This window comes from Chlorocebus sabaeus, chromosome 11 (assembly GCF_047675955.1).
Source record: "Chlorocebus sabaeus isolate Y175 chromosome 11, mChlSab1.0.hap1, whole genome shotgun sequence".
Lineage (NCBI taxonomy): Eukaryota > Metazoa > Chordata > Mammalia > Primates > Cercopithecidae > Chlorocebus > Chlorocebus sabaeus.
The window spans coordinates 2,185,577-2,198,684 of record NC_132914.1 but is presented as its reverse complement, the minus strand read 5'-3'; the positions used below and the strand labels follow the sequence as shown (position 1 = coordinate 2,198,684).

General features: G+C 47.8%; 1 protein-coding gene across 8 annotated transcripts in view; it reads left to right on the top strand.

The window, feature by feature from the left end:
* Window positions 1-13,108, top strand: part of CACNA2D4 (calcium voltage-gated channel auxiliary subunit alpha2delta 4) — a 158,816-nt gene that overhangs the window by 3,390 nt on the left and 142,318 nt on the right. For all 8 annotated transcript variants that reach the window (XR_012094426.1, XR_012094425.1, XM_073020347.1 and 5 more), the window contains exons 2-6: window positions 424-505; window positions 2,220-2,336; window positions 5,886-5,945; window positions 7,228-7,390; window positions 8,563-8,694. Coding sequence is in view for 6 of the 8 variants with exons in the window: in XM_073020347.1 (XP_072876448.1) it covers window positions 424-505; window positions 2,220-2,336; window positions 5,886-5,945; window positions 7,228-7,390; window positions 8,563-8,694 (554 nt within the window). In the remaining 2 variants the exon portion in view is untranslated. The remainder of the gene's footprint in view (window positions 1-423; window positions 506-2,219; window positions 2,337-5,885; window positions 5,946-7,227; window positions 7,391-8,562; window positions 8,695-13,108) is intronic.

The following is a 13,108-nucleotide window of genomic DNA, read 5'->3' as shown; positions in this document are numbered from 1 at the left end:
AGGTCCCGGAGGCTTGGGGTGAGGCTCAGTCCTGGGCTGGTCAGCCCTGCCTCATGACCCTCAGCAGGACGCTCACACACAGCAGTGCAGCCGCTGGATCCGGAGGCTTCTCTGCGTCTCCTGCCCAGGTCGTGGCTGTAGCTTTAGGGACGGGAGGAGGGACAGGTGCTCTTTTGTGTGTTTCTGGGCATCTGTCACATGTGTTTATGCATATGCGTGTGTGTGTATGGGTATGCAGGTGGGTGTGTGTGTGTGTGCATTTCTTATGCATCATGTGTCTGTGTGTTTGAGTGTGCATGCGTCAGCTGGTGTCTGTGTGTAGACACTTGCTTTCTATGTGTGTGAATCCATATGTCTATGCGTGTGTTTCTGTATTTGTGCATGTACTTGTGTGTATACACGTGTCCTTTCGTTGCCTGGCAGAGTGAAGCTATGGGCTGACACCTTCGGCGGGGACCTGTATAACACTCTGACCAAATACTCGGGCTCCCTCTTGCTGCAGAAGGTCAGTCATCCCCTTCCAGAGAGCCCACCGGGTGGCAGAGGGCGGTCAGCCATCAAAGCCCCCAGATGCCAGTGCTGTGAGGGGCCTTGGGCCTCCCGTCAAATCGGCTTATCTCAGACGGGGACACTGAGGCCCAGGGAGGTGAACGATTTGCTCAACTCCCAAAGCAAGGCAGGGGGGGCGGTTTGGGGGCGTGGTCAAGAGCATTGTGCCAGGTCCTCAGGGAGCAGAGGTCCAGGTGGAATTAGATGCAGGAGATGTGCTGGGTGGGGGTGGGGTGAAGAACAAAGGGGAGACGGACGGAGTGGATGGAGTGGGATGCAGGCCTAACACCTGTGATGCTAGCGGAGCCTTGGAGGCCATGTGCAGGGCCCTAGGAGCTGCTTGGGCCATAGAAGGTGGACAGGCTGTGGCCTCTGTGCAGGGAGAGCTCCCATACCTCCAGCTGTCAGTCCCCCAGCCCCCAGCCGCGTCCAGCATCCGCCCCCTTAATATGCATTGCTTGCTGTGCAGATTAACGGCTGGCTGGTCTTCTTACCAGGTTATAAACAACTTCACTGTTCTCTAATATTTGTAACCCCCCAGAGCAGTTCCAACGGCAGCTCACCCTCCTCTATTATTACCACTCACTGAGAGCTTTGTAGTCATGATTTCATTCCCACCACCAATTCATGAGGCACCTTTTCCATATCACAAAGATCCTGAATCCCAGGCTTTTATGCTTGCGTGTGACCGCATGTCCCTCCTCAACCCCCCTGTCCACAGCCCCCAGGCCTGTCCCTGGTGGAGTAAGAGGAGCCAGAGTGGGCTGCTCCCTGGGCCCCCAGAGGCCGCTGTAGCGATGACAGCTAAGACCCCGCCTGCCCCTCACAGCACACCCCTATGCTGCACAGCACCACGACCCGGGCCAAGGAGCAGAGAGCAGTACTGATGTGGCCGTTTGGGGTAAAAGTATTCTGTAAAATGTATGCGTTCTAGAGCATGCACTAAAGCTATGTAAATGTCACATCTTACAAATGAGGAAACTGATTGACTGGCTTGCCTGTGGTCACACGGCCAATAAATTTCAGAGCTGAGTGAATAGACATTCACAATACACACAGTCAATGAGAGCTGGTCTCCCCTGGGCCCAGAGAGAAAACTCAAACCCCGCTCCAGGCTTTCCTGGGCTCACTGGCAGTTGTCAGGCAGCTGTGCTCAGTTCCTGGAGCTGCCGGGCTCTGTCGGGATGGTGGGAGTTGAGGTTCACATCCATGTGCACAGGGACACTTTCATAGCAAGATGCCTCTTTGGGGGCGTTGGGGAAAAGTGAACTGATGTCAGGGGTGGTTTCACAAGCCCTGGGAAGCAGCATGGCTCTGCACAAAGGACATGGGCAGGGATGCCTGGGAGCCCTGGCCCCATCAAGGGTCACCTGCTCACTGACCTTGGTCAAGTTCACTGACTTCTCTGAGCCTCGGTCTACTCCCCTGTTAAGGGTATAGCTGCAATGCGTCTAGAGCACCTGGAACAGACAGACATTTGAAGAGAGGCAGTGATACTATCACTGGGGATGTTGTCCAAGGAGGAGAGGGCTAGGCCTCCCCCTAGTTGAGTAAACCAGGCTCCGTGTGCCAGAATGCACCTGTTGAGAGGATGGAGGCCATGCATACACAGGTGCAACCATGCTGGTACAAAACCACGTGCACCCATCTCTCCCACCTTCCCCAAACAGAAGTACAAGGATGTGGAGTCCAGTCTGAAGATCGAGGAGGTGGATGGCTTGGAGCTGGTGAGGAAGTTCTCCGAGGACATGGAGAACATGCTGCGGAGGAAGGTCGAGGCCGTCCAGGTACTCCAGGCCTGTGATCTGCAGGGCATTCCTCCCCAGCCCCATGACGCAGGGCGGCAGAGTGATCCTCCCCATGTCATGGCCCTGCATCCTCCCACCCCCGTGAGCCTCTCCTGTCTTACAAGATTCCACCTTGTACCTCCATTAGCCAAAAGAACCCTTACTCCAGGAGTCCCTGTAAAAGAGGAAATGATAGGAAACAAGAGGAGAGGGGAGGGGCTGGGATCAGAGCTCTGCCCCGAGGTGGCCATGCCCAGCACTGCCGGGTCAGCCTGCAGCCATTGTGGGGAACTCTGAGTCACCAGACCATACCCAGTGACCAGTACAGAGCACTGCACAGGGTGAGCACCTAGGAATTGCTTTGGGAATGGATGGACAGATGAACAGAAGGAGGGTGAGAGTCGAGCTAGCTGGAGCCAGCAAAGCCAAGCTCCTCCCTCCTCTATCCTCCTTCTCATCTCTCCTCGTTCCTCCCTCACCCTCATTCAGCCATCAGGACCCACCTTCATGGCTAAAGTGCTCTGAGGGCCACCCGGGCAGCAGAGGTACTTACAGGGATGGACCCTGTGCCCAGGTGACCGTGTTACTGGACATCCACCAAGCCTGGTGCAGCCCAGGAGAAACAGAAGCTGTCCCCTTCTCTGGGATGAAGTGTCTGCACTGAGGCCTATGGGGACCTGGATGGTATAAACCAGTAGATACAGTGTGGTTGGAGAGATACAGTCCTCCACTCCATCCAGTCAAGAATCGAACCATCCAAGACCAGTGCTGTCCCTGAAAGGACTCGTAAGACTAGCCAGGAGAACGAGGAGAGAGGAGATTGGGGGTGGTTGGCTGGGTTGGGAGGCTGAGGCCAGGGCCAAGCAGCAGGGGAAGGGGCAGATAGGGCAGGCGAGCTGCGGCCTCCCCAGTGTGCTGCCTTTCCCCCCACCCCCATCACAACCCCCGCTTTGGGAGGAGGCCGAGGTCAGGGTTGCTGGGGCCTTCTTTCCCATGTGTTATAATGAGCAGCATTTCTGCAGGCCTAGGGGCAAGAGATCTTAGCATCAGGAACCAACGAGAAGATGCCTGGGGACTCAAGAGCCTATCCGGGGTCCCTAAATCACACACCACAGCAGGAAGGCACCAGCCTCACACACAGCCTGGCACCCACAGTGACGCCTGCCTCTTTCAATCAGTGAGCGTTGTGTAAACAGCCTCTTTGGGTCAAACACAGACAGGGGGGTATGAAACTCACCTGACTTCAGGCGTCGGTCCTTGTGTCACTAGAGTGTAGCCGGACGAGCTGCAGACAAAACTCCTCAGACACCGAGTTAAAGAAGGAAGGGGTTTATTCAGCCGGGAGCATCGGCAAGACTCCTGTCTCAAGAGCCAAGCTCCCCGAGTGAGCAATTCCTGTCCCTTTTAAGGGCTCACAACTCTAAGGGGGTGCACGTGAGAGGGTCGTGATCGATTGAGGAAGCAGGGGGTACGTGACTGGGGGCTGCATGCACCGGTAATCAGAACGGAACAGAACAGGAAGGGATTTTCACAGTGCTTCTCCATACAATGTCTGGAATCTGTAGATAACATAAGTGGTTAGGTCAGGGGTCGATCTTTAACTACCAGGCCCAGCGTGTGGCTCCGGGCTGTCTGCCTGTGGATTTGATTTCTGCCTTTGGTTTTTACTTCTTCTTTCTTTGGAGGCAGAAATTGGGCATAAGACAATATGAGGGGTGGTCTCCTCCCTTAGAGCAGCAAGCAGTCCTGAGACACCCCCAGAGGCTGGGGCTCCAGGCTCCCTGTGCCCTTCCACAGCCTCAGACACCAAAGAAGTACTGCTCTGTGGACTTTCTCTGAGCACCAGTCCCTGCCCCTGCTGCGGGTGGTGTGTGGCGGTCACAGATCTTCTATGAGGATGCGCACGGGAAGTTTCCTGCAAAGCCTCCCTGAAATGAGTATTTCCCTGTGGAATTTCCTTATCCTAGAATCTGTAAGCTGAGAGTGGGGAGGCAGGGATTATCCTACCCAATTTACAGTTCTATAAGCAGAAGACCAGAAAGGCTTAGTGGCTTGGCCCTGACAAAGCTCGAACAGGATCTTGGGTCCTCTGACTCCCAAAACACTTCCCCTACCCTGACTTACCCTGACACTCTGTGGTGCTGGCCTGCTCTTAAAAAAAAAAAAAAAAAATTGTGCCAGGCGCGGTGGCTCACACCTGTAATCCCAGCACTTTGGGAGGCTGATGTGGGTGGATGACGAGGTCAAGAGATCGAGACCATCCTGGTCAACATGGTGAAACCCCGTCTCTACTAAAAATACAAAAATTAGCTGGGCATAGTGGCAGGCGCCTGTGGTCCTAGCTACTCAGGAGGCTGAGGCAGGAGAATCACTTGAACCTGGGAGGTGGAGGTTGCAGTGAGCCAAGATCACACCACTGCACTCCAGCCTGGGTGACAGAATGAGACTCCATCTCAAAAAAAAAAAAATTGTATTGCAGTAAAATACATGTAAGATAAAATTGACCATTATTTTGAAGTGTATAATTTAGTGGTATTAAGTACATCCACAATGTTGTACAACCATCTCCATCATCTAGTTCCAGAACTTTTTCATCACTCCAAGCAGAATCTGAGTACTAAGTAAGCGATCACTCCACTATCCCCCTCCTCTTAGCTCCACAACCACTAATCTCTTTCTGTCTATAGACTTGCCTGTTGTGGGTATTTCACGTAAATGGAATCATACAATATGTGACCATTTGTAGACTTATTTCACTTAGCATAATGTCTCCAGGGTTCATCTGTGTTGTTCCATGCATCAGCAATTCATTCCTTTTTAGGGTTGTATAATATTCCATTGTGTGCAGAGCCCACATTTTGTTTATTATTTCATCAAATGACAGACATTTGAGTTGTTTCCATCTTTTGGCTTTGAATACACACACACACACACACACACAAAATGCAAGTATTTTAGTAGACTTTATTTTTTAGAGCCATTTTAGGTTCACAGCAAAATGTAGAAGAAAGTACAGTTTCCATACATCCCCTGTTGCCACAGCCTTCCCCACTATCGACACCCTGCATCCATGGTAGATTGGGTATAATCAGTGAATTTCCATTATCCCAAAGTCCATAGCACACATTAGGGTTCACTCTCATACATTCTGTGGGTTTGGAAACGTGCAATGACATGCATCTGCTATTACAGTATCAGACAAAAGAATTTCACTGCCCTAAAAATCCCCAACCATTGGCAACCACTTATCTTCTCCATCTCCCTAGTCTTGCCTTTTCCAGAATCCCATGTTGTTGGGATCACACAGTACATGGCCTCTTCCGATGGGCTGCTTTCACTTAGCCATATGCACATGCTTTTTGGCTGTTGTGCATAGTGTGGCTGTGAATATTTGTGCCTGAGTTCTTGTTAATGTCCCTGTTTTCAATTCTTCTGGGCATACACACCCAGGAGTGGAATTGCTGGGTCACCCAACAACTGTTTCACTCGCTGAAAACCCACTGGGTTCCTTTTACCCATTCTCCCTACCTCTGTGTTCCCATCCCTCAGAATCTGGTGGAGGCTGCCGAGGAGGCCGACCTGAACCACGAATTCAACGAATCCCTGGTGGTGAGTCCCACTCCTGGCACTGGTGCCAGAGGGCCAGGATCACCTGAGTACCAGATATGGGGGTGGTGGTGTAGGGCGGTGATCTACTGATTCCATAGACATTTACTGCTCACCCCACACAGGCATAGCGATGTGCTAGCCTCTGGATCAGAACTTTTTCTTGACCTCAAGAAGCTCACAGTGCAAAGAACTCCAGTATAAGGCACATCACAAGTCACTACAGATAGGTGGATGGAGCCTCCGGAGAATGCAGGCTGGAGAAGGGGAGGGCTGCCCTGAAACTCCCGCAGACAGGGTGGCCTAGGGCTGCACCCAGGGCTCAGAGGGATTTAGGCAGACAGGGCCTGGAAAAGGGGCCTTTGGTCACAGTGGAAAGAAGACACAGAAATAAGAAAACACAAGGTTGGTTGAGGGAACAGTGGGACCTGGGCTGTGTGTGTCCAGAGGCTGGTGACGAAGACAGTGGCCTTGGACAGTTAGATGAGGGAGTCGGGGGAGCCTTGGGTGCCAGCGTAGGAGCCTGGCCTTTCTCAGCAGGGGAAGGCAGGTGCGGAGGGCTTGAGCAGGGCGGGGACGCGGCTGGGAGTGTGCGTGGAAGGCCAGCGCCGGCCGAAGTGTCGTTAGGAGGAGCCTCACGTGCGGAGGTGTGGGGTGCAGGAACCTGGCGTGGGAGTTGGCGTGGGGATGTCCGTGAGGCAGTCCTGGGGGGTGTTCAGGTGTGAACCCGGTCGTGTGGAGGAAATGGGGCCGGGCCTCTGCTGGAGGCAATCCTAGCGCACCCTCCAATACCGCGTTGGAGAGGCCGAGGGCAGCTGCGGGGCTCGGAACCTGGGGCACTTGGAACCTGGGCCCTGTCTGGGGCCAAGGCTGTAGGCCCCAAGATTCCGCAGGCACCGTTCTGGGGCTCTGGGACCTTCCTGGCCCGCGAGAAGTGGACGGGCTGATGGGACTCTTGTCTCTGCCTGTCCTTGACTCCGCGGCTGCCTGTCTCCTCTCCGCCTCGGCCGCGTCAACACACGCTGCTCCAAGCTGGGGACTGAGGCAGCGGCCAGGACGACGGTCATCAGACGTCGGCCTCCTGCCTCTCCACGCCCACCTCCTGGATATTTTTGTCCCGAATCACGCTATCATTGCCCAGCGCGCCGCTGCAGCTGCTTGTGTAGACACTGATGGCCGCTCCGCCCCGGCCCTCGCGTCCTCTCACCTGCGCCGTTTCTCTTCCTCTCTCTCCGCCTGTCCCTGTGCTCGGGCCGTCTCCGTGGGCCTCACCCGTCCACCCCAGTTCGACTATTACAACTCGGTCCTGATCAATGAGAGGGACGAGAAAGGCAACTTCGTGGAGCTGGGCGCCGAGTTCCTCCTGGAGTCCAATGCGCACTTCAGCAACCTGCCGGTGAACACCTCCATCAGCAGCGTGCAGCTGCCCACAAACGTGTACAACAAAGGTAGCCTAGCACGCTCAGCTCAGGCACACCCACCAGGCACGCCCACCAGGCACACCCACCAGACACACCCACCAGACACACCCACCAGGCATGCCCACCTAGCACACCCACCAGGCACTTACCAAACACTCGCACCAGACACGCCCACCAGGCACACCCACCAGACACACTTACCAAACACACCCACCAGACACACCCACCAGGCATGCCCACCAGGCACGCCCACCAGACACACTTACCAGACACACCCACCAGACACACCCACCAGACACACTTACCAAACATACCCACCAGACACACCCACCAGACACACCCACCAGACACACTTACCAAACATACCCACCAGACACACCCACCAGGCATGCCCACCTAGCACACCCACCAGGCACACCCACCAGACACACCCACCAGGCATGCCCACCTAGCACACCCACCAGGCACTTACCAAACACACCCACCAGGCACACCCACCAGACACACCCATCAGACACACCCACCAGACACACCCACCAGACACACTTACCAAACACACCCACCAGGCACTTACCAAACACACCCACCAGACACACCCACCAAACACACTTACCAAACACACCCACCAGACACACCCACCAGGCACTTACCAAACACACCCACCAGACACACCCACCAGACACACCCACCAGACACACTTACCAAACACACCCACCAGACACACTCACCAGGCACTTACCAAACACACCCACCAGACACACCCACCAGACACACCCACCAGACACACCCACCAGACACACTTACCAAACACACCCACCAGACACACCCACCAGACACACTTACCAAACACACCCACCAGACACACCCACCAGATGCACCCACCAGGCACACCCACCAAGCACACCCACCAGGCACGTCCAACAGGCACACCCACCAAGCACACCCACCAGGCATGCCCACTAGACACACCCACCAGGCACACCCACCAGGCATGTCCACCATGCACACCCACCACTCACCAGACACACCCACCAGGCACTCACCAGACACACCCACCAGGCACTCACCAGACACACCCATCAGGCACACCCACCAGGCACGCTCACCAGACACACTCACCAGGCATGTCAACCAGGCATGATCACCGTTTTCCTGAGAAGTTCTACAGGATCATGATCATCTATAATCTCACCCTTCAGACCCAGATATTTTAAATGGTGTCTACATGTCTGAAGCCTTGAATGCTGTCTTTGTGGAGAACTTCCAGAGAGACCCAACATTGACCTGGCAATATTTTGGCAGTGCAACTGGATTCTTCAGGATCTATCCAGGTAAGGACATGGAGTTGCATCTCCATGACCTTCTGGGATTCTTCTCTGGAAATAAGACAATAGGGGCATTGAAGATGGACCCTGGCACTCAGGTCCCCACTGAATGGAGCTGGTCCTCTTATCCCAAAGCATCTCCAAGCCCACACTTTAGCCCTTCTCACTGCATGATATGCACATATTAAAGGGCTGTGGAATGGATGAATGAATGAATGAATGAATGAAACCGTCAAACACCATGAAACCAGTCATTGAATGCCCACATGAAGCTCCTGTCCCATGAAAAGTACTTTGGGAGATACAAAGAAGGATAAAACAATTCTTTACCTTAGGGACTTTATGTCCCAATTGGAAAAATGAGGCACACTTGCCAAGGGTGTTCAACAGCAATCCAGAAAATGGCACAGGCCACTCTGTGGCTGTGGCCAACTTAATAGAGTCCATCAATAAAAATAGAACACACAGAGCACAAAGTTTCCAAGAGTTCTACCTCTTTTTGGTTCCCATTTAAAATAAGTTTGCTCTCCATTTCACCCCAACCCATTTTTATAGTTTAGCACACAGTCCAGGAAGTTATCCCACTTTTCTGAAACAGGAAACCAGAAAGGCCGGAAAGGACTGCTCTGTGTCCACAGCCTGGAAAGTCATTCTCTCTCTTGGAGTGCAAAGGGACCTCAGAGCTCCTGCAGTTCCCATAGTTGACATTTTGTTCTGCCAGAATTCACAGCTAGCTATTGCGGCTGTTTCGGTTCTCTGAAGCTTCAATGAATAGAGTTATCCTTCTTCTATGCAGCCCACATGCCCCTTCTGTCTACCCCAGGGTGGAATTCCTGTAAATATTCCTGCCACATCAGGGCTTCCAGAGACACCAACTTATATGTAAACAGCACAGTCCAGATGTGAACTCATCAGTCAGTAGAGAGAGGCAAATAGTGCAAAAAAAATAGTGCAATTCTCACTATTTTGAATTGCACTATTTTTATTGTTGTTTTTATGAGTTATCTATATATTCTAAATATTGATCCTTTATCAGATATGTGATTTGCAAATAATTTCTCCCATTCTGTGGGCTGCCTTTTTACTCTGTTCATATTGTTTTTTGATGAATAAACTTTTAATTTTTTTCTGAAATCCAATTTGGTTATTTTATCTTTTGTTGCCTATGCCTTTGCTGTCATATCCAAGAAATGACTGCCAACTCTAATGTCATAAAGTGTTTCCCCTATGTTTTCTAACAGGAGTTTTATGGTTTTAGGTCTTACATTTCCATTTTAGTTAATTTTTATATGTGGTATTAGGTAAGAGTTCAACTTTACTTTTTTGCATGTGGATATACAGTTGCCCTAGCACCATTTGTTGAAAAGATTGCCTTTCTTCCATTGAATGGTCTTGGTACTCTTGTCAAAAATCATTTAATCATATATGTGAGGGTTTATTTCTGGGATTTTTATCCTATTTCATTGGTCTATGTACCTCTCTTTATGCCAATACCATGCTGTTTTGATTACTGTAGTTTTTCAGTAATTTAAAAATCAGGAAGTGTGCCTCCATAGGTTTTTCTTTCCCCCAAATTGTTTGGGCTATTTGGGGTTTCTTGAGGTTCCATATACATTTTAGAATGAGTTTCTCTTGCTGTTGAGATTTTGATAGGGATTGCATTGAATCAGTAGACCACCTTGGGCAGTACTGACATCTTAACAATATTAAGTATTTCAGTCTATGAATATGGAATGTGTTTTCATTATTCCTATCCTTAATTTCTTTCAGCAATGTTTCATAGTTTTCATTGTTCAAGTCTTTCACCTCATTGGTTAAGCTAATTCCTAAATATTTTATTCTTTTTGATGTTATTATAAATAGGATTTTTAAAAATAATTTCTCAGATTATTCACTGTTAATGTATAGAAATGCAACTGATTTTTGTGTGTTGAGTTTGTCCCCTGATACTTTGCTGAATTTATTTATTAGATCTAAGAGTTTTTTGTGGAATGTTTAGGGCATTCTACATATGAGATCATCTGTGAACAGACATAATTTTACTTCTTTCTTTCCAGTTTGAATGCCATTTTATTTCTTTTTTATACCTAATTACTCTAGCTAAAATTTCCAATACTATATTGAGTAGAAGTGGCAAAAGTGCACATCCTGGTCTTGTTTTTGATAATAAAAAAAAAAGCTTCTAGTCTTTCACCATAGAGTATGATGTTTGAGATGTGGTTTTCCATATATGATTTTTATATCAGTTTTATTCTATTGCTAGTTTTTAAATGTTTTTGTCATCAAAGGATGTTTAATTTCGTGAAATGATTTTTATGCATCCATTGGGATGGCCATGGAATTTTTTCCCTTCATTATGTTAATGTGTATATTACATTGATCAATTTTCATATGTTGAACCTTCCTTGCATTCCAGGAATAAGTCCTATTTGGTTATGGTGTGTAATCTTTCTAATATGCTCCTGAGTTTTGATTACTAGTTTTGTGTTTTTATCCATTCTGCCAATGTCTGTGTTTTGATTGGAAAGTTTGATCTATTTATATTTAAAGTAATTACTGTTGAGGGACTTATTTTTGTCATTTTGCTATTTGTTTTCTATAAGCCTTAAGCTTTTTTGTTCCTCATTTTCTGCATTACTGTCTTCTTTTATGTTTAGTTGATTTTTTGTAGGGAAACATTTAAATTTCTTTCTCATTTCCTTTTATATGTATTCTATAGTTATTTTATTTCTGGTTACCAGAGGGATTACATTTAACATCTTAAAATTATAACATTCTAATTTGGCTTTATAACAGCTTGACTTCAATAACATACAAAAACTTGGCTCCTTTACAGCTCCTTATCTACACCTTTTGGTGGTGGTTGTCACAAAATTCCTTCTTTATACATTGTGTGCCCAAAACCACAAACTAATAATTCTTGTTTTTTAATTTTTAATTTTTGTGGTATATAGTATGTGTATATATTTATGAGGTATATGAGATATTTTGATATAGGCATACAACATGTAATAATCACATCAGGGCAAATGGGGTATCCATTGCCTCAAGCATTTATCCTTTGTGTTACAAACAATCCAATTATACTCTTTTAGTTATTTTAAAATGTAAAATTAAATTATTACTGACTATAGTTACCCTGTTGTGCTATCAAATACTAGATCTTATCCATTCTTTCTAATTTTTGTACTCATTAACCATCCCACTTCTCCCCCACCCCATCACTACCCTTCCCAGCCTCTGGTAGCTATTATTCTAATTTTTATCTCTGTGGTTCAGTTGTTTTAATTTTTAGCTCCCACAAAAAAGTGAGACGTGAAGTTTCTTTATGTACCTGACATATTTCACTTAACATAGTGGCCTCTGGTTCCATTCATGTTATTGCAAATGACAGAATCTCATTCTCTTTATGGCTGAATAGTACTCCATTGTGTACATGTACCACATTTTCTTTATCCATTCATCTAATGTTGATGGATATTTAGATTGTTTATGAATCTAGGCTATTGTAAATAGTGCTGCAGTAAACATGGGAGTGCAGATATCTCTTTAATATACGGATTTTCTTTCTTTTAGGTAGATACCTAGCAGTGGGATGGCTGGATCATATGGTAGCTCTATTTCTAGTTTTTTGAGGAACCTCAAAACTGTTCTCCATAGTGGTTGTACTAATTTGCATTCTCACCAACAGTGTATGAGTGTATGAGTTTCCCCAAGTCCTTGCCAGCATTTGCAATTGCCTGTTTTTTGAATACAAGCCATTTTAATTGGGGTGAGATGATATCTCATTGTAGTTTTGATTTGTATTTCTCTGATAATCAATGATGTTGAGCCTCTTTATATACCTGTTTGCCATTTGTCTTTCTTCTTTTGTGACATGTACATTCAGATTTTTGCCCATTTAAAAATCAGATTATTTGATTTTTTTTTTCTCATTGAGTTGTTCGAGCTTCTTATGTATTCTGGTTATTAATCCCTTCTCAGATGGATAGGAGTTTGCAAATATTTTCTCCCATTCTGTGCATTGTCTGTTTACTTTGTTGATTGTTTCTTTTGCTGTGCAGAAGCTTTTTAACTTGATATGATCCCATTTATCAATGTTTGCTTTGGTTGCATGTGCTTGTGGGGTATTACTCAGGATATCCTTGCCCAGTTCAATGTCCTGGAGAGTTGCTCCAATGTTTTCTTTTAGTAGTGTCATCGTTTGAGGTCTTAGGTTTAAGTATTTAATCCATTTTTATTTAATTTTGGTATATGGTGAGAGATAGGAGTCTAGTTTCATTCTTCTGCATATGAATATCCAATTTTCCTAGCACCATTTATTGAAGAGACTATCCTGTCCCCAATGTATGTACTTGGCACCTTTGTAAAAACATGAGTTCACTGTAGATGTATGGTTTCATTTCTGCATTCTCTATTC